At 44.1% G+C, this 20462-nt stretch overlaps 1 protein-coding gene across 1 annotated transcript in view; it reads left to right on the top strand.

Annotated features, from left to right (window-relative positions):
- ENTREP2 (endosomal transmembrane epsin interactor 2) overlaps positions 1-20462 on the top strand; it is a 1414698-nt gene that overhangs the window by 841715 nt on the left and 552521 nt on the right. The window contains exon 5 of the mRNA XM_069222382.1: positions 8448-8555. Coding sequence (XP_069078483.1) covers positions 8448-8555 — 108 coding nt within the window. The remainder of the gene's footprint in view (positions 1-8447; positions 8556-20462) is intronic.

Below are 20462 nucleotides of genomic sequence, written 5' to 3' on the forward strand. Positions count from 1 at the left end.
TTGCCCTTCCTTCAGGGGTCCTGCACCCCCCCCAACTAGGAGTGCCCCCAGAATACAACACAGTAGGGGCACTGTTAGCAGTAGCCCCTCCCTCCATATCAGGTGGGACACTCTGAATCTGGCCCTTCAATACAGGGTCTATACCATTAGATTAAAATGGGGTCAGGGGTGAGTCTCTCCCTCCCCTGCCCCTACTCCCAGGGTTCTGCACCACCCCCACCATGGAGAGTACCCCTAGAAGTGACACTGGGGTGTGATTTGGCCTTCTGCCCCCCCAAAACAGGTCTGAGTATACCCTCTGCACCTGATCCTCCAGTCTACGGTTTGTACCCTCAGACTGGAGCATTGCCTGGCAACCCAGGTGTTTTATGCGCACTACTCACCCGTAGGGTCTCAAGGCACTGAGGGTTGTGTCCTCAGAGATCAGTTGAAGAGCCAGGTCTTGAGGTCCTTCCTAAACTGAGGCAGAGATGGCGACTGTCTGAGATGAAGGGGTAAGGTGTTCCAACTTTTTGCTGTCAGGTATGTGAAAGATCTTCCTCCAGCCGATGACTTCTTAATGCGTGGTACGTTGGCGAGTGACTGCTGGGATGAGCGGAAAGGTCTGGAAGGGGAGTACCAGATGATGTGGTGCTTGAGGTAGCTGGATCCGCTGCCATGGCGGGCTCTGTAGGCATGCACGAGGAGTTTGAAGTTGATCCTCTTCTCGACGGAGAGCCAGTGGAGGTTTTCAAGGTGTTCTGTGATGTGCTCTCAACAGGGAATGTTTAGGATGAGTCTGGCGGCGGCATTCTGAACTTGTTGCAGCTTGCTCAGGTTCTTCTTGGCAGTTCATTGTCATAGTCAAGTCTGCTTGTGATCAGTGCTTGTGTCACTGTTTTTATCAGCAGTCGGTTGGTAACCATCTGAAGTTCTTCCGTAGGAGTCGGAGGGTGTGGAAGAAGGTGGAGGTGACAGAGTTGACCCGTCTGGTCATGGTGAGCGTTGAGTCGAGGATGACTGCGAGGTTTAGTGTATGGTTTGTGGGGGGCCTGCCTATTGTTGAGGTCCACCAGGAGTTATCCCAGCCTGAGGAGGAAGGTCCCATGATGAGGTTTTGTCAGAGTTCAGCTTGAGGCAGCTTTCCCTCATCCAGGTGGTGACTGCTTCATCCCATCCCTGAAATTCTTTTTGGCTATAGAAGAGTTCTTGGTAAGGGAGATGATCAACTGGGTGTCATCTACGTAGGAGATGATGTTTATGCTGTAGTTGCTGATCATAGGGGCAAGCGGGTTTATGTAGCAGTTGAACAGTGTGGGGTGCAATGATGATCTTTGGGGTATTCCACTGCTGATGTCTGTAGGTTCTGACAGGTGTGGCAGGAGTCTGACTTTCTGTGTTCTGCCTGTCAGGAAGGAGTGTATCCATCAAAGGGTCATGCCTGTTGCGTTAAATCTAGCGCATAGGGTGTGGTGGGATACTGTATCGAAAGCGGCTGAAAGATCCAGCAGGATGAGTGCTGCTGTATGTCCGCAATCAAGGAGGGAGTAAAGGTCATCTGTGGTGGCAAGCAGGGCCATTTCGGTGCTGTGTTTGGTCCTGAATCCTGATTGGGGGACGTCCAGGATGTTGTTGTCCTCGATGTGTTGGCGCAGCTGAGTGTTGATTGCTTTCTCGGCGACCTTAGCTGGGAAGGGCAGCAGCAAGATGGGGCGGTAGTTCTTGAGATCCGTTGGGTCGCCGTGGGTTTCTTCAGCAGTGGTCCGACCTCAGCGTGCTTCCAGTCTTCTGGGTAGATTGCTGATTCTAGGGAGCAGTTGATGGTCTTGCAGAGTTCAGGCATGATTGAGGCACTGGTCTTTGTGAAGATGTAGTGGGGCTGGGGTTGGTAGGGGCTCCAGAGTGGATGCTGCTCATGATTGAGTGGGTATCGCCCGTTGTGAGGAAGGTCTAGGTGTGCAGGAGTCTTGGGGTTTGGAAAGTCCTGGCAGGGGTGTCGTTGGTGAGTTCAGCACGTCTTAGGGTCCGAAACTGTCATAGATGCCTTTGATTTTCTGATGGAAGAAGGTGGCAAGTCTGTCACACAGATCCTGAGATGGAGGGATGTTGGTGGTCTCGGCTTGGAGTTTGAAAAATTCTTTGATGACGTTAAAGAGTTCTTTAGTATTGTGCATGGTGTTGTTGATGAGATCCTGCAGGATGGATTTCCTGGTGGACCGGATGAGGCCATGATGGGACCTAGTTGCAGATTTGAAAGTAGTGAGGTCTTTGGGGATTTGCTGTTCCTCCACTTCTTCTCCAGCCTCCAGCCTCCTGCATGAGCGCTTTGATCCCTGGAGTGCAGGGGTGAACCAGCTGGCTTTCATGGAGGAGTGTTTCCCTGTGGTCGTCCGGATGAAAGCTAGGGTGTCGTTTCAGTCAGTAATCCATTTGTGGAGGTTGCGTGCTGAGTTGTTGGCATCTGTCATGTCCGGGGTGGTGAGTTGCTGAGGGTGTTGATGAGCTACTCTTCAGATGTCTGTTTCCATTTTCTTTAGGACGGGTGTGTTGTATGAGTGTGCGCTGTGGGTGTGGAGATGGAGAAGTGGATGCATTGATGGCCGGTCCAGTATAGCAGGGTTGAATCGACGATCATGATGTTGCTGCTGGCGGAACAAAATGGGGTCGAAGGTGTGTCCGGCAGTTTATGATGGTGACCAGTTGTTTGAACCTGATTGTGTCCTGGTTCTCGAGGTGTTGATGAGGTATTGTGGTCACTGAGCTCATTTAAATGGAAGTCGAGGTCACTGAAGAGAATGTAGTTGCTTGAGGTGAGTACTTGGGGGGCTATGATGTCGATGATGGCATCGCTGAATGCTGGGCGTGGTCCCGGTGACCTGTAGATGAGGGTGCCGCGGGTGGTGTTCTTTGGGTGGTGAGCACTTGGAAGTGGAGGTGCTCCATGATGGGACTGAATTCCTGTGTGTTGATCGTCAGTTGGAGGATGGTCTTGTGGGCAATGGCTATACTGCCTCCTGGTCAGGATGGACGGTCTTTGCAGAGCAGCTTGTAGTTGCTGGGCATGGCAACGGCGATGTCCGGTCTGGATGTCCGGTTGGTCCATGTCTCTGTGAGGAAAGTGATGTCCGAGTGCGTGGTGTCTGTAAGTTCCCAAATCTCTACATAGTGTTTGTGCAGGAAGCGGACGTTGAGGATGATGCACTTGAGGTGGTCTGGAGGCGATTCTGGCGCTGTGAGGTCTAGCATTTGGCGTGCAGAGAGAGTGAGGTGCCAGTGGCAGCAGGAGACTGGTCTGTGGGTGTCCTTGGGAGAGACAGGGTGGCAGGTGCTCTAATGTCCAGGGTTCAGTGTGTGGAGGTTCCTGTCATCATATCAGTGGGTGGTGCGAGATTCAGGGTCCGTGGAGCTGGATATCGTCCAGGCACAGACCAGCACAGACAGGCTTGCCTTTGGCATACCATCGGCACGGTCGCGCAACGGCCACCCTTAAGAAGGGGAGGGGAAGTGGTCAGCTGGGAGGGGGGAGAGCAGGAAGCGGGAATCACTACAAGGGTGGGGATGGGGATGCGGGGCAGCACTGGCAGGTAGGGAAGCGCAGTAGAGCGCAAAAGGGAAAAAGAAAAATTAAAAGAGAGACAGGTAAAAAAACTGGAGGAAACAGTAGTAAAACAGACAAAAGAGGAGAAAAGAGGAAATACAGAAAATACACAGACACAGATGGCTGGCCTCAAACACAGAGCCAACAGCAGAAGCAGTAGCAGCAGTGCCCATGCACGAGGGAGCGATGGTCATTGGCCAAAAAGGGCAGTGGAGTCACTCCTCACTGCGCAGCAGCCACCCTTAAGAAGGGAAGGAAGAGGGGGGATTTGTCATCTGGGAGACGGGAGGGTAGGAAGCGGGAAGCACTACAAGGGGGGGCAGCAGCGGCTGGGAGGGATGCGTGGGAGAGCGCAAAAGGGGGAAAGAAAAATTAAAAGAGAGACAGAGGTAAAAAATAGTAGAAAACAGTAGTAAAACTGACAAAAGAGGAGAAAAGAGGAAAGACAGAAAACAGACAGACACAGATGGGTGGCTTTGAACACAGAGCCGGCAGTCTCTGTGAGGAGACACCAGCAGAAGCAGCAGAAGCAGCAGAAGCAGCAGCAGCAATGGCCATGCAGGAGGACGTGATGGACACTAGCAAGTCAATTGCTTTCTAGTAGTGAAAAATGAATGTAAGAGGTTTTCATTATCAGGATGTGTAAAAGTTAAAAATACATGTCCAACACTGCATCCTGCCAGATGACCTGTTTAGGGTCTACCCTAATGGTGACCTATATGTATTAAAAAGGAAGGTTTAGGCCTGGCAAAAAGTTTACTTTGCCAGTTTGATAAGGCAATTGAAAATGCACCCAGAGGCTGCAAAGGCAGGCCTGAGCCATGTTTACCAGGGCTACCTAAGTGGGTGGCACATTCTGTTCTGCAGTTTCACTAGTATTTAATTTACACACCCTGGGTACATGTAATACCACTTTCCTAGGGGCTTACAAGTAAATCAAATGTCCCAATTGGGTTTAAGCCACAATTTCCATGTTTTATATAGTGAGCACACTTTAGCATTCATTAGCAGTGATAAAGTGCACAGAGCCTTAAGGTCAACAAAAATGAAATCAGCAAAAATGGAGGAGTGAGGCAAATTGGGGGAGACCACCTTAGGGCTGGAAGGTCTAACAGTGACCCTACTTCCCTGGGGCTCTTGGATACAGTGTTCTCCTCCTGTATAACCCTAATAACTGGTACTTTTAAACTTTTTTCAATGATGTTTGCCAAAAACAAAAAAACAAAAACAGAGACTTCCACCACACCACTGCTGAGCTGCAGCCTCCGACATTGCACTGCAGCCACATACATTGTACTGCTGGTCAGATTCAACTTTCTGGTTTTCCCCTCTGATAGGATCCTAACTTTCAAAAACATTTCTAACTCCAAAGATATAGGACTTCGCCAGGACCAACATCGAGCAGCACCCTGTCGACAACCACACCTTCCTGGGTCTGATCCTTGGTCTTTACCCGCTATGAGTTTTCCTGCCTTTGATGTCAAGATCCTCAAACTTCTCACCAGCATGGAGACTCTCACACTTAAGCGGGCCGACATCGATGAACTTCTCTTTGAATACAGTTGGCACCTTGACCGACTGACAACTTAAACGACAAGGATGTTCTTAAGACAATGGGCCTGATTTTAATGGGATTCATATTTCGGCTGATGGGCTATCCATCACCTATGTGACAGAGTAACCTCTGCCAAACTCTAAATTAGGCCCAATGTCAGAAGATAAACTTTACACTGGACCAAACCTGGTCTCTGTATCTGACCCATGCTCTATCACCATTTGCCTTAACTTTTGAATTTTGAATGTCTAGAGTGACTAGCTACCCAAGGCTGTTGCTTTGTGCTTTTTGGCTCTAGAAACACCTACAAATTTGAAAAATCTTATCTCTAGTTCCCTATATCCATTTTTTGTGAATTTGGTGTCCACTTGCTCAGTAAACTGCTCTCTATTTTTCTACGCTGGACTGGGATTTTTATGATGTTGAGTTTTCTACCTTCTAAATGTTGTGGCACTGTAAATGCTTTACACAGTTCTCCTATATTAAGCCTGTCTCCTCTGTGCTACAAGTTCCAAGGCTTGAGCTCATGCTTAAATGGCTGACACCTAACTGGATCTAGTAACTGGATCCAGTAATGGATAGTGTGATCCTTAGTTGAAAAAGGCTACTGCCTCCTTCAACTACTAATCCATATTCTCAAAGGAGAAAAAGCAAATCAGCAGCATTTTATTTTTTGTTGTTGCCAACCCAGTGACTGGGCTATTCACAAAGGTAAGTTACACTTGGAAGTTATTTACACAAGTAACTTTACTCTTACACTGTTCAGTAACTTTACAGTCTTTGCCTATTCACAAAATCTGAGTGTAAATCTACATAAAAGTATAGACTCACACATGTCCACCCCTGAAAAAGAGAATGGAAAGAAATTTACAAGTTTACCTTTCCTCAAACAAAGAAAACAGTAGTTAGCACATTTGTAACCTATGGAGCTGGTACCTGGTTTCTCTCTCTTGTACATGAGAACATAGCTTGTGTAACTTTTCATGCAACAGCCCAAGCATAATTCAGAGAATATCCATAATTATTGCATGTGTATCCTAATCAGACAGAGCTCCATTCTGGCCTTCATTGACTTATTTCACCTAACATTCAAGATGCTATAGAGAAACATACTAGCATATATGTTCTTGGAATAGGAAAGGTTGGCATCGTTTTGAAGAAGGGAATTGTGAGCAAGCGAAAGTGATCCACTGTGATCTTTGTAGCTTTCTGCCATAGAATAACAAATATTAGAACATTCGAATGTTGGCATGTCCATTGAAGACAGTGAAGTGCTGCGGGCTTTTACAGGCCGGTAAAAGCCTGCAGCGCCAACATTCCAATGTTCGCTTTGTTCACAGCAATAGCTGTGAACAAAGCCTCACAGAGCCCGAGGGGATTTTAATCCCCTCGGGCTCTGTGAGCAATTTGTTTTTTTTAACAGAACATTCTGCCCTGAGTGGCAGAATGTTCTAATAGCCTTAGAACCCACCGTAGCGGGCTCTACCGGCAATTAAAGGCCCTTTCCCTTGTTAAATGCCCTCACCTTCGGCTCGGGCATTTAACGCGGGAGCGGGCCTTTAATAGCCGGTAGAGCCCGCTACGGCGGGTTCTAAGGCTATATTATAACATTGGAATGTTGGGAGCTCCATTGAAGACAATGAGTGCTCTGGCCTTCCAATGGCTAGTAAAAGCCTGGAGCCTCAACATTCCAATGTTCTTTGTTCACAGCAACTGTGACTTTGTTGACCAAGGGAGAAGTTTGATCTTCACTTCCACATGTATCCTCTGGGATTCACAGAGACATGTTTGTCCCATTCATATAGTTGCCATTTTGCAACATATATGGACGAGGCAAGTAGTAACGCCAGAGAAAAGGCAATCATTTTTTTCCTACAGAATAAGGGAGTTCCCTTTCCAAATATGCAGGACTGGCAACATAAAGTTTTAACATCAAGACTCCTGGGACCACCCCATTTCCTACTACAAACGCAAAAGTCAACATAGACAACAAATGTCCCTGCTGTTGATGGAATTCTTACATAGTTGTGGTTATTTACTTCTGATTCATTCTTGCTCACTAGTCAGATATTCTGTATGTTTGTTAATTAACTCATATGTCCATCTGTAAATTCCATGGATTAAGTTATCATCTTTAAGATAGTATTGTGAATATGGCACCCTAGTTTCCTTTAACTATTGATGAGCGAGTAGGAATCCAAGAGGGGGCTCTGTTTAGTGGGAAGGTCACCTACTCTGTATTTTGGTAGCAGGTTCTTGACTGAAACCATCTGTGGTCACCAACAGCAGATGCTAATAGCACAGCTTAGAAGGCCATATACCCAAGCTGTTTTTTTGCCATTTTGCACTATTTATCTGCTTGTGTAAATAAGGAATATGATGCCTCTGTTTGAAAACAACGCACCTGTGGTCTATCACTCCATCAATCTCCCTGTGGGAATACTGAATCCCACTGTGAAGGCGGACATGTTTGGCAGCCTGCACAGAAGAATAGAGCTTCCTTGATGTATTAGGGCGCTGAACAGCTTAGTTGAGAGCATATATTTTTTATTCAGGTGCGACTTGATTCTCATGGGTGGAACCCTTCTAAATAATGAATAAACAATATGATAAAATTAGGAGCTAGTTTTCATTTTTCAGTCAAATTTCTGAATGCATGTTTAATCAATTTTGTCAAAATCATCAAGAAGCTGAAATGTTAATCAGTTTCAAAAGTATAAACAAGATATTTATTACAGAGTAGACTGAGAAACAATAAACAACCGTCACACGTTTCGCCCAGGCTACATATGTCTAGGTATTCCTTCCTCAAGGCAATTTAGTAAATCACAAGGCTGAAAGCTCAAGTTTCATAAGCAGAGTAATCTGAATTGTTCAACCGCATTTGTCCCAGTGGTTTTAAGGCGCTTTACTCATCCTACATATCAGCCTATGGTGATGTTAGTTGTGTGTCTGTTTTTCATAGGCCTGGTGGTAGCAGTCTATGTATTTCCATCTTTAGTTGAGGAAGTTTTGCAATATACATGAAAATATTAGTTTTAGTAAACATGCTCTTTGTTTCAGAAGAGAGTTTATTATTTTCTGTTCCAGTAATGGCTGCAAACACAATATATGTCTCTTTAGCTGTGGTGTGGTGTATACAATGTATGTCTCTTTAGTTATGGCTATGAGTTTAAGAAAATAAAAAAATCGAGAAATGGGTGCAGTGCTGATTCCTTTTTTTTACATTGTACCGTCTACCACTTAAATAGTCGTAGGCAACATTTATATTCAGGTGAACTAAAATGTGACAACTTTTTGTGTGTCTGTCCTCAGGATCTGTTGTTTAGTGTGTGCGCTCTGAATATCATCTCTACAATTGTCTGCGCTTTAGCTACAGCAATGTGCTGTATGCAGATGGTTTCTTCTGATGTTCTTCAAATGGTGAGTGTTTTTTTCCTTAATACAGTTGTCTGTGAATCACTGTGATTAATATAGATGATACATATTTACATTGTTCATATTTTGCTAATTTTATTAATTTGAAAATAAAAAAAGATTAGGTACAACATATTCACAATTTCAGAAACAGTATTTATGTGTTAATAGCACCTGCAATAACATCTCTATTCGCATGTTGCATCACACTATTGAAAATGCAGGGGTCATGGAAGGTACATTTTCAAGATAAACGTTATTTGTGTGCATTTCTACATGTATGACGTAGTTAGATGTTATCTCCATTGCTGTACGGTTTGGAACTTGGTTAACTGAAAAATATGTAATTCAGAGTATTATTGGACTGCTATCTATCTATCTATCTATCTATCTATCTATCTATCTATCTATCTATCTATCTATCTATCTATCTATCTATCTATCTATCTATCTCTCTACCTACCTACTTACCTGCCTACCTACCGACCTGAATTCCTGTCTGCCCTATCTGTTTGGCCGTTCATTCGCCTATTCACCCACATCTGTCTGTCCCTTTATCAAAATATCTCACTTATTGGAAATAATAGAGTTAAGGTGACTTTGTTTACACTCACTAATGGAAACATTGTAAATGTGTCCTTGCGTCAATTTTTGACACGAGGACACATTTCATGTTAACAAAAACAGAAAAACACAATTGCCGCTTTCTGATTGCTAATGATCTAGCACGCTATAATTTTGCAACAAACTCTGGTGTAATATGCAACATTTCATAATAGCATAATTTTAGGGATTTTACATAACAAGCGCAACGTGAAAATGCCTAAATTATGTGTATTGTGTTGGGGTAATTTACATTTCACCCAGGCCTAATTAAAATAGTGAGTGAGTTGGTAAATCACGCTAAGGTTCCTCTTCTGCTAACCCTATGGACGATAATGGATATAGTATAGAAAACATATTGAACAGATTATTATATCTACATTAAATATAGCAAACAAAGTAAAAATTATTTGAAAGTAAATTGATGATAATTCTTCTTGAACTATACATGTCACATTATTTTAAACTTCATTGTGTTTTTCAAATGAATGCATTCATTTTAATACTGGTTAGTGACCTGTGAGAATTTAGGGACTGAAACGCTAATTGCAGCTACCAGGGAGTCATTGACAATTAAATTAGCAATATCCACCCCTATATAGGAAGTGAATCAACTAATCCAATTAGTTCAATTTGTTGAATTCCTCCAAGTTAAAGTTGACTCTAATTCCTCAGACCAAAATTAACTAAAAAAGGTTCTACTGAAAGGCGAGAAATTAAAAAATAATGAGGTTGCCATTGCAGTCTATACTCCCTCCTTGTTCTAAGGATATCTTTTGTTTCTGTATCAGTAGGCTTTAGTTCAGAATAGGCAAAGTGACTGACCAAGTGGCTTTAAACGATTATCCAGAAGAATATTTGCTGAACATTCCTTGCCCCAACACTTTTCTGCGCTTACTTGAATGTGTAAACACTAGAGAGGCTATTGAACTAGTTGTTTCTGTGCAGTATCTGGGTAAGATTTGTAGAACATCTGGAGAGCATGTGATCCTATTTGAAATTATATAGTCCATAGAATTTTCTTTTAGAGAAATTATTCCAGAAGCTAAAGAGGGCTACTGTAATTCATGATTTATAAACAAAGTAGGAAGATAGCTTCTCCTGCTTGCAGGAAATAGTAGTGCAGTAAATAAATCTAGTTTGATTTAGACAGAGACCCCCTTGCTACGTGTTCTTACTTAACTAAGGTGCCCATGCATGAGGCAATTTTGAAGGTAATAAAAGCAGTTATACGAGAAGGCATCTCATACAACCGATCGTGATGAAACTGACATTGACCTTTAGAATAGTTACACAAAGCTTGCACTTGTCATACACCCAATTAAAAATACATTAAACATAGGACGAATTATTTGTCTTTGACAACTCTCACACCAGCTTTACATTATTCCAAGGCTGTGAGGGACAAGCAATATTAATGGTTAGGGTTCCTAAATATAACAAATGATTATTAGAATCTACCGATTATATAGCTTTACTTAAAATACATTTGTGTCATGCATTTTGCACACGAGGGGGTGCTTATCAATTATAGCTAGTGACATATGTAAGGTAAATGAATGTTGTTTTACTGGTGAGCATGATGTTAGACCTGTGATGTGTACTTCTGTTTTGTGGACAGCATGTTGTCTCCTGATGACTGTGCAAGGTGGCTCACCGATATAGCGAAGGATTTCAAGCTTTGTTATAGAAAATGTAGCCTTACAATCTATTGGCACACTTTACCATTCTGAACAGCTAGTAAAAGTGGGAGTACAGTTTAGGCAGGCTCGTGTTAAACTATTGCCCTGTTACATTCTAAACCTAATAAATATTGACTTGTTTAATATAGTCATGTTTCTCTGCCATCAGCTGTGTCAATTCCTATGGTGTAAATTTATTGAAGATTCCCGATTTAGTGATTACTGGATGAAACTTTAGTGCCCTACCCATGTAAAGTGATCGAACTGTCCAGGTACACCAACATTGAAATCTTGAGATTAGGGCTATGTGAAATTAATAACGTGACCCACAAAGTCAGATGTAGTCAGGAGCATGGTCATTACTGATGCATGACAAAATTACGCAAAGTTATTCTCAGGCAGAATGAAACTCGCCTGTGTCTAGTGCAATGACGATTTTTTAGGTGCAAGATGCTCCCTAGGTATGACATTCTGCAGCAGGGAATTGTGTCTGAGGCTTGTGATACTGCCTATGGGTAGATGTGCAGGGAAGGGAGTTTTGGTTGATCTGGATCCCGACCTTGTTTTGTGGAAGGTGGGGAAATTGGATGAGTACTTTGAATTACGAAGACTAAGAACAGGAGACAACACTTAAAAGGGCAGCCAGAGGCACCAGCATTCATGCTACTTCTCATGTCCTCTTTCAGCAGTGGAATAATTTCCTCCTGCAATAAATAGCCGCTTACACTGCCCCTCTCTCTTTAAAAAAGAATCAACAGCTTTGCACTTTGCACAGCTCACACATCAAAACAAATCTGAACATTTGGTCATCAAACTGTTCTTGCAACTTCACACCTATAGCTATGATTGAGGCTCACCCATCTAATTTCCTAATAGACAGAATTGACAGCCTGTTTTGCCACTCCCTGAGCAATTTCCACCCAGCCACCCACTAAAAATCCACAATAAAATCACTCTGTGGACAGTGAATGAGCAATGTATTGAATGCCTATGAATTGGACATTGGAGGTGCAATTCCTGGTTAAAAATAGGGTGTCCCTGGACTGCGCCACATTATTGTGGATCTCTGGGAAACCTAGCAGTGCCAAGTGCATAGATTACTCAGTTTTAAAAAACAAAATGAAGGTCTAGTAATTGAGAACAGTTGTTCCTTTCAATGACAAATGTATAATACATAGTCCACATTTAGTGCCAGTGTTGGAAGGTGATGGGGCTGGATTAGCGTGCACCTGCCCCAATGCAACCACAGAAGCAGTTGCTTGTTGCCTCGAGGCAGTAAAAGGTGGAGGGTCAGCAGGTAGGATTATCCCAGTAGTTAGAGCTTCTGACTATCACAGCCATGTTGTGTACCAGGTTGCAGCTTTTGTCGAGCTCTATCTACTGCCAGGTTGAAGCTATCGCAACCATTTGTAAGGAAGGTCTATATATTTGAATAGAATAGACACTAAAAACAGAAGAATATGTTATTCTCAGGTGCTAATAATCATACCTCTTAAAATTAAAGAAGCCAACAGCCGAGCAGTTGTTTTAAATGGTGAGCAATTTAACCAGTTATAACTACAGGATGTCAGCAGTATGTTTACATCAATATATTGATATTGTCATATGGCATTGTGAATTTGTTGTTTATTAATGTCGCAGATCAAATGTAACCCAGGCACGTGTAGTTTAACAACTGTCAAAATATGTGCACCCGTATAATTAAGATAAAAAAGTTATCCTTCTCAGTATTCTCCACTGAAGCATCTACAAAACCCTGAGTTTAAAGCACAACTTTATGCATGTTTACAGCGCTTCAAGTAATCTCTGTGCAGTGTGTTTTATAGGCTAAATATTAAATATTTGATGAGACCAATCTGATTCCTTACGTATTATCTGGGATGGTTGCAACTTGTATCCAAGTAATAAGTCCCAAAATAATTTATGGTCAATCACACAGTTTCAATATTTCAAACCTGTGCTTAGGAAAACGTGTTAAAAAACAAAAAACTACTAAATACAAATCCCACAACAATTTCTAAAATGTCAGGAAAATGATAACAAAATAGCAAAAAGCAATTAACAGAAACTGTAGATGTGAATGTTTAAAGTTTTATGGAAAGAAAAAAGCAAAGGACCAACCAGAAATTATTTGGTGGATCATTCCAGTCGACGTTTTTACCTCCTGACAGTCTTTATTATGAAAGTCAAAATCCTCCTGTGGGGCAATGTTGAAGGCTTTATCCATCAAAGTTCTCTCTAAGCCAGATAGACACTGGGCAAGGTCCAAATAAAGCAACCCGTTTAGGGTTTAAAAATTCTGAGTGACAGAAATTCAGATTTCACTGCCGGGTACATACTTTTTGCACTTTCACCCATCAATATTTCAGCATTCAGACTTCAGGTGTTTTTCCACCAACATTATGATCCACCCGATTTAGATTTGGGCGGACCATGATTTGACAATGGTGGAGATGACTCCTTCTCAGCTATGGTCTAATTGGTCTAACAGCCTGACAGTGAAAGGGCTGTCGGAAGTTTGGCTATATGTCTACCTACCTAATTTAGATGAGCAGACATGCAGCTGTGTTTCAATGTCCTTCGCAGCCAGGAAAACCGTGGTGGTAAGAGGCATTCAGAAGTGCTCAATGCCTCCCTGTTTCTTTTTGAAAATAAAAAAAATCTGTAAGTTTGCTATATGGATGTATGGTGTGCTGCAACACCACACCCTCAGCCTGCGCCTACTTTGTTAATGTGTGAAGCCAAGCCATCAAATGTAACGGATCCATCGACTTCCACCTGCACGTGATTAGAGGCTTAGCTAAGAGGATCCCCAAATCAATGAATCAACATGTAAGGTTATGTTTCTTGCTTTTTTGGTATAGGCCTAGTATACACACCTCCCACGGATAAGGGATAGTTCTGTCTGTGTAATGTATTGGGCACCGCAATACCCCATCCCAGCATGACCGCAGGTGTGTGCAGCACCATAACATATGGACTATATCCACATTGATCAATTCACAGTGTGGGCATGTGGCATTCGAGGCGCCAAAGTATCTGTTGATGTTAAAGGGAGCAAGGTACGCCCTAGGCACAATATACAGTTGTATTAACCTAAACCGCGCATTTCATGGGATAATTGTGGGGATCTGTGAGTAGAGAGCACTGCTTTGCTTTATGGGATTATGGGTTTGGTTTTACATGTTTCATATAATTTTTAAAATTACATTTCAATTACTCCTAATTAAAGTACCGGGACACAGACTGTTTTGAAGGCGTATTCGCATTGTTTTATTTTGTTTACTGCGGCTACCCACCTGTCCGGGGATACCCTGGATGGTATATTTTCCTGACACGTTGATTGCCCTTTTAGGAGAACCAAACCCCTTATTGGATTGACCATTATCTTCTGTCCTTTAAGGTGAAGGGGAGGGGAGGGCTGAATCCCATACCTCATACTGTCAAGAAAGTTAGAAATTTGGGGGAAATTCGAGAGCAAGCTTTTTCACAGGCTCTGGAAAAATACTGGTGACAGGAAGGGGGCAGTATAGCTCTATGATCGAAAAATATGAGCATAGGACAAGAATGGCGGTGGATGATATTTCCCGCATGAGAAAGAATAGATTGGTGGTCATTAGGAGAGCATTGACTCCATGGTACACTGCGGAGCTCAGAAATCCAAAGATTGTATAGACGCCAGGAGCATTAATGGAAATTAGACCGTGATTTGGAAGAGAGAGCTAAACTCAGGACGCTTCTTGCTGATTACAAATAGGCTATTAGGAAAGCTAAAACTGATTTTTTTGCTCTTAAGATTAAGGAAGCAGTTAATGTACCTAAAGAACTTTTTTTAAAACAAAGTTCTACAGATCCTTTCTAATATTGCTCAGCATCTTTCAGATCTTGTTAATAATGGGCCTTTGGCTGGCGTGGGAACAATTATTGAATCTTCACTGACTAGTTTCCCCCGCTCTCGGCTGACAGAATCAAGTTGCTTCTGGCAAGGATTGGGTAAGAATCCTCAGACGATCCTTGCCCGCTTAGGGTTTTACAGTTGGCACCTGATATTATTTCTAAGGTCGTGGAAATGGCCTTTTTGGAGGTGTTAGATACTGAGGTTTTTTTTTCCTCCCGGAAAGAGGCTATTGTCATCCCACTGAAAAAAAAACGCGGGGCGACCCTGGCAACCTGAAGAATCTACACCCAATCTTCTTATTGCTTACTCCTGCTAAGACATTGGAAAAGCATCTTAATATTGAGCTGGCTAATTTTCTCCAGGAGAAAGAGTGCTTAGATCCTTCCCAGCATGGGTTTCAGAAGTCACACAGCACAGAGTCAGCCTTAAGTGCCACCTCTGATTCTATACGCCGACAAGTGGACAAAGGAGGGGCAGCGATCTTGGTATTATTAGATCTCTCAGCAGCATTTGATAGTATCTCTCCTCAGTTGATGATGTAACGCTTGCATCGGGCAGGGATGAGGGATGGTGCACTTGGTATATTGCATTCCTTTCTGAGTGGGAGATCCACTATTGTGAGCTGTGGGGACTATAGAGCCGACCCGTTTCAACTCCCTTGCTGCGTTCCTCAGGGATCATCGCTTAGTCCTATTCTGTTTAACTTGAATGTGGCTCCTCTGGAGAAGCTGGTCCGCTCCTTTGGTTTCCAGCTCTCCCATACATGTATGATACTCAGCTTATTATCTCATTGGATAATAACTGGAAAGAGGTGGCAGATAGGTTCCATAATTGTATGAACGAGGTAAACAAGTGGATGAGCCAGAACTGGCTGAAAATGAGCGGAGCGGACACTGAGATATTAACCTTCGGCACATATAGATATTACAGAGCTCTTGCTGGTGCCCCGAATCCTGTGGGGTATTGCCAGCTCCATTATCAGTAGCCAAAACCTAGGGATATTGTTTTATAGCTCTTTGACTTTTGATTTACAGGTTAATCAAACCATTAAAACCTTTTTCTGGATGATTAAAATCTTAAAGAACGTTCTACCCTTTCTCCCTAAGGATCTTAGGATTTCTGTTGTACTTGCTTTGGTTATGTCCAGACTCGATTATTGCAATGCATTATTGCTGAATATTATTCGAGGCTCTCTACCAAGCTACAGCTCTTACAGAATACTGGAGCTCGCCTGGTGCTGGGTCTCCCAAGGGCGGCATCTGCAAGTGAGAGCCTCAGACAGCTACACTGGCTGGCCATTGGAAAACATATTTCCTTTAAGTCTCTTTGTACTATATGCAAGGCTCTGCATTCCCAGGGATCTGAATATCTTCATTCCACACTAAGGTGGTAAATGCCTAGCTGCCGTTTGAGATCAGGCGGCTTTTACAAGGCCCTTGTTCCCTGCTGTAGGAAAGCCAAATGGGGAGACAAGGCCTTTTCTGTTGCTGCAGCTAAATTGTGGAATTCTCTTCTTTTATATATTAGGAAGCTGGAAGTGTTTTTGTCATTTTAGAAACAGCTTAAAACTTGGATTTTTGCCCAGTAACCTGCCCCGTTATATCTTATTGCATTGCTCTGCTTCTCTCACTGGACAGCTCTTCAATGCTATAGCCTGATTGCGTTCTACAAATACAAATTCAAAATACATTTTATCTGCACAAGGGCGGGCAAAGTTCGGCTTCTATTTCTCAACATGGGGCCTCAAGTGATGGTGCTGTGTATGCATGCAGTGAGCCGGTGAGCCACTGCTCCAAGTGTTAACCCATTCCCATGCCATGAAGATATTGGATGATTCGGTGCATAGGTGGTTCGCTAGTGACCTCACCCCACCACCGTTGCAACGCCCCCACAAGAGAGCAATGCAGCAAACGCTGCCTGTGAGGTAGACCCATTGCTTCTGACAGTGCCTCATTCCTTAAAAGCGCCCCAGCTTCATTCAGGTCTCGCACCGTCATTACCACTGCCTCCATCCACAAGGTTAGTTCTGCTGCCGTAGTAAATTTGCTCCCTCGCAGCGTGCCCTGTAATGTCAGAGCTGACACATATGGCACTGCTGCTTTAGTAATAGCTAGGCTGTGCCAAAAACATTAATATGCCACTAGTAGCAGTGTTGTTGAAGATAGAGGGGGTCAATTACAGGGGCAGAACAGCCTGAGCACACTGCTGTGCATCCAGACCAGTAACAGTGTGGCTGTATCTGTAAGTGATCGCACCGCTAGCTATCTTGCAACCCACTGGAGCTGGGACACCAGATAATATTGCTCGAAGTTAGGAATCACTAAACCCCCACCCCATCCACAGGCTGGATGGGGGGGATGGTTTAGCGCTATAGGAACTGGGGTAGGGCTACCATTTTCAGCAGTGCCACCCTGCCTGTCACTGACAAAGGCGGCGGCTGCCAGAAGGACATCTGCACATGCAGGGAGAAAACATCAGATTTCCCTCCAGGAGATTTGTTGCTAGATTTGTAAGTATCTAAATGTGTGCAGCTGCCAGGTCAGTTGTAATGGTAACGGGGATGCTTCAGGGATTGGAGCGTGTCGGAAGAGCGAAAACACGCAAGACTTGGTCCAACTGACCCAGAGCCCTTCAGCTCAGTGAACCGATGCAGTGTTTGCATTATCGTTATTGGGACCCTAGAGATGTCCCTTAGGTATACCACTAAGTCATAGGGCTACATAGAGCGAGGCAGCATGAACTCCACCTCCTAGGGGTATACCCGAAATGGATCCTGAGAGGTGCAGCTGGGTCACCAATGGCTCCACTGCCAATGAGAACAGCAGTGTCGACAGTGGGCATCCCTGTTGGGTGTCTCTAGCCACGTCAGGAGGCTCTGAGATCAGTTGGCTTGCCCTCAGCCTGGCTGTGAAGGACATGTACAACAGGCGCAGAAGTCTATGGAAACGCTCCCCAATCCCGTAGTAGGGCACAACTTTGAATACATTTTCCCATTCCAGAGAATCAAGCGCCTGTTCCAAATCCAGGACCAGGCAGCCTGCCCTTGGCTTCCTCCTCTGGGCATGTTCCATTATCCAGAAGAAGCACCTCAGGTTTAAAGATATGTTCCTGGCTGGCACAAATCCATTTTTGTCAGGATATATCAGGCCTGGGACCAATGAGGATAAGCATTCTGCCAATACTTTTGCCAGGATTTTATAATCTGTGTTTAGGAGCACCAATGGGTGATAATAGTTCAAGGCCATAGGATCCTTATTTGGTTTTGGCAGTGGTACGAGAAATGCTTACTTTAGGGAGTCTGGAAGCCTGGCAGTGTCCAATGCCTTCATATATACCTCGTGAAGTCGGGGCACTAGAAGCGTGGTGTAGGTTTTGTAAAACTCTGAGGGCAGTCCGTCAGGACCCAGCATTTTACTTGTCACCAGCGACCATATCGCAGATTGTGATTGGGGCATCCAGCTCCTCTCTTTGTTCCCTAATAAGGGAGGAGAAGGGGATACAGCAGACAGATACAAGGTAGTGTCCTCTGACATGGCCACCAGGCCCAAACAATAGATTGTAGTATATCTGTCAGTTAGCTCTCGATGTATTTCGTGTTCTGTACAGTGCTTAATTTGTGCTTGTTGTTACTGGTGCGGAGCACCGGCACTTATTTTTGAGGGCCGGCACTCATTTTTCTACCTCAAGCATTTACTACGAGCAAAAGACACATATGGGAAAGACAGAGGAAGAGAAAAACAAAAAAGCGGCACAATGTGAGAAAGCAGAATGCTGCAAAAGTGAGCTGAAGGGGAAGGGAGTGGCTGTAAATGGATTGAAGAGGCCCGAGATGGTTGCAGGATTACGCTGCCTCAGTGTTCCGTGTTCGCACATTTAATTGCAGCAGCTGCATGTTTAATAGGAAGGCTTTGGGCTTCAAATTAAGCACTGGTTGTGTATATAACAATATAACATGCACCTCTCAGAGTAGCGAAGTTCCGCGATGGGGTTACCCCCCACATTCACACCAGAAAAAACTCACCGGGGGTACTGGACCTATCTGCTGTTGCATGTGTTTTAGCTGAGTACACCCCATAGTTGTGGCATCTCACCGCTCAAGTGAGGTCAGATGTTCATTCTGCGCCTCAACTAGTCCAATCTGTTATAGTCTCACTTTCCGCCACAATAATCTCTGCTCTATGCCTACCAGCTCTGCATCTAACTGCCGCCATATGTTCCAGCGTAGGCCCATGCATTGGCCTTGCAGTGTAAGCTTGAAAGCGTCCCACTCCATGAATCGCCTCGTGTTGGTATCAGTGTCAAAGTATTCAGCAAGGTCTTCCAGGGCAGATGGCTGCAAGGGCCAGGTCGATAGAGAAGGGGGACCCAGCCTCCAGTCCAGCTGTAGATATTGGGGGTTATGATCGTAGCTAGTGCACCTGAGGTAGTCTGCTTCAGTGATGTTGGGAAGGATGTTACATGTGCATACTAGTGTATCAATTTGCATGTGCAGTGAGTGTGGTGCAGAGTAGTATGACTAGATTCTAGCTGTATCATTGTGGTATAGCCAGACATTCACTAGGTCCCAGTTGTGGAGCCACTCTCGTAGTGTGCGGGTGTAAACGGATATAGCAGTGGGCGGCAGTAGACGAAATGAATTATCTAATGTGGTATCTATTGCGCTACTAAAATCTCCTCTGATGAGCCATTGTGTATCGCTCCAGCGTGGGAGGGCTTGGGAGAGCAATTGTAGGAATGGTGCTTGCTCCACATTGGGAGCATAAACGCTGCCTAGTAGTATGTGTCTGCCATCTAATCTACCCTTCACAAGCACATAACGGCCCTCTGGACCTGCAACCATTTCCTCAGATGTCAATGGAGTGCTTGGTTTGATCCAATTGAGTGCCTGGCTGGCTCCTCCAGCGCCTTTGTAATCTATTGGCTTCTTGATGAATCAGGTGTGATTCCTGTAGAAAGGCTATAGTTAAGGAGTGACATAAGAGGTATGAATAAATGGCATATCTATGCTGAAGGGAATTGATTCCTCTGATATTCACGTCAAAGCTTTAAGTGTTGTCATGGCAGTGAATTGGGAGGAGGCTCCCCTTAGTATAACCTAATTTTACCATCTTTCCATCCACAGGGAAGGTGCAAGGTACATCAGTGGGCTTGCTTAGTGTGTGTGTGACCATGCCTACAACAATTAATAAACTAGTAGAAACAAATAATACCATAGGAGCGGTGCACCTATCAGGTGCTCGCCCAAACAAATGAGCATCAAGCGTAGGTCAAACTTGCTCAACTACTGTCTATATCTAAGAGGGGCCAACAGTTGCTGGTACTGCCAGCCCCCAGTGATCAGTCACAACTAAACATGAGCGGATCAGCCGAGGAAGTTGCCTGGTGAGTGTTCCACGTCTATGTCTGTCAAGCACTGACCTGTTCATCCCACAGAGACACAATGTTGACCAAGCTGCTTGTTGCCAATTCCACCTAGATGTTGCGTGCCTCCCACTTAAATACACATGACCAGCACCACAAAGTTCTGGGGGAAAGAGGATGGATGAGAGAAGGAGAGAGACACTGGAGGTGCAGGGCTGGATCCAGACGCCTAGTGATGGTTCTAGGAGAGCCAGTCTTTCCGATGATAAATTACCCACCAGTCAATTAACTAATATCTCATAAACCAGGTTTACTCTACTCTTAAACTATGATGTGCAAGCTAGATGTACCTGTTGTGGTCCCCTTTCC

This window comes from Pleurodeles waltl, chromosome 3_1, assembly GCF_031143425.1.
Source record: "Pleurodeles waltl isolate 20211129_DDA chromosome 3_1, aPleWal1.hap1.20221129, whole genome shotgun sequence".
Classification (NCBI taxonomy): domain Eukaryota; kingdom Metazoa; phylum Chordata; class Amphibia; order Caudata; family Salamandridae; genus Pleurodeles; species Pleurodeles waltl.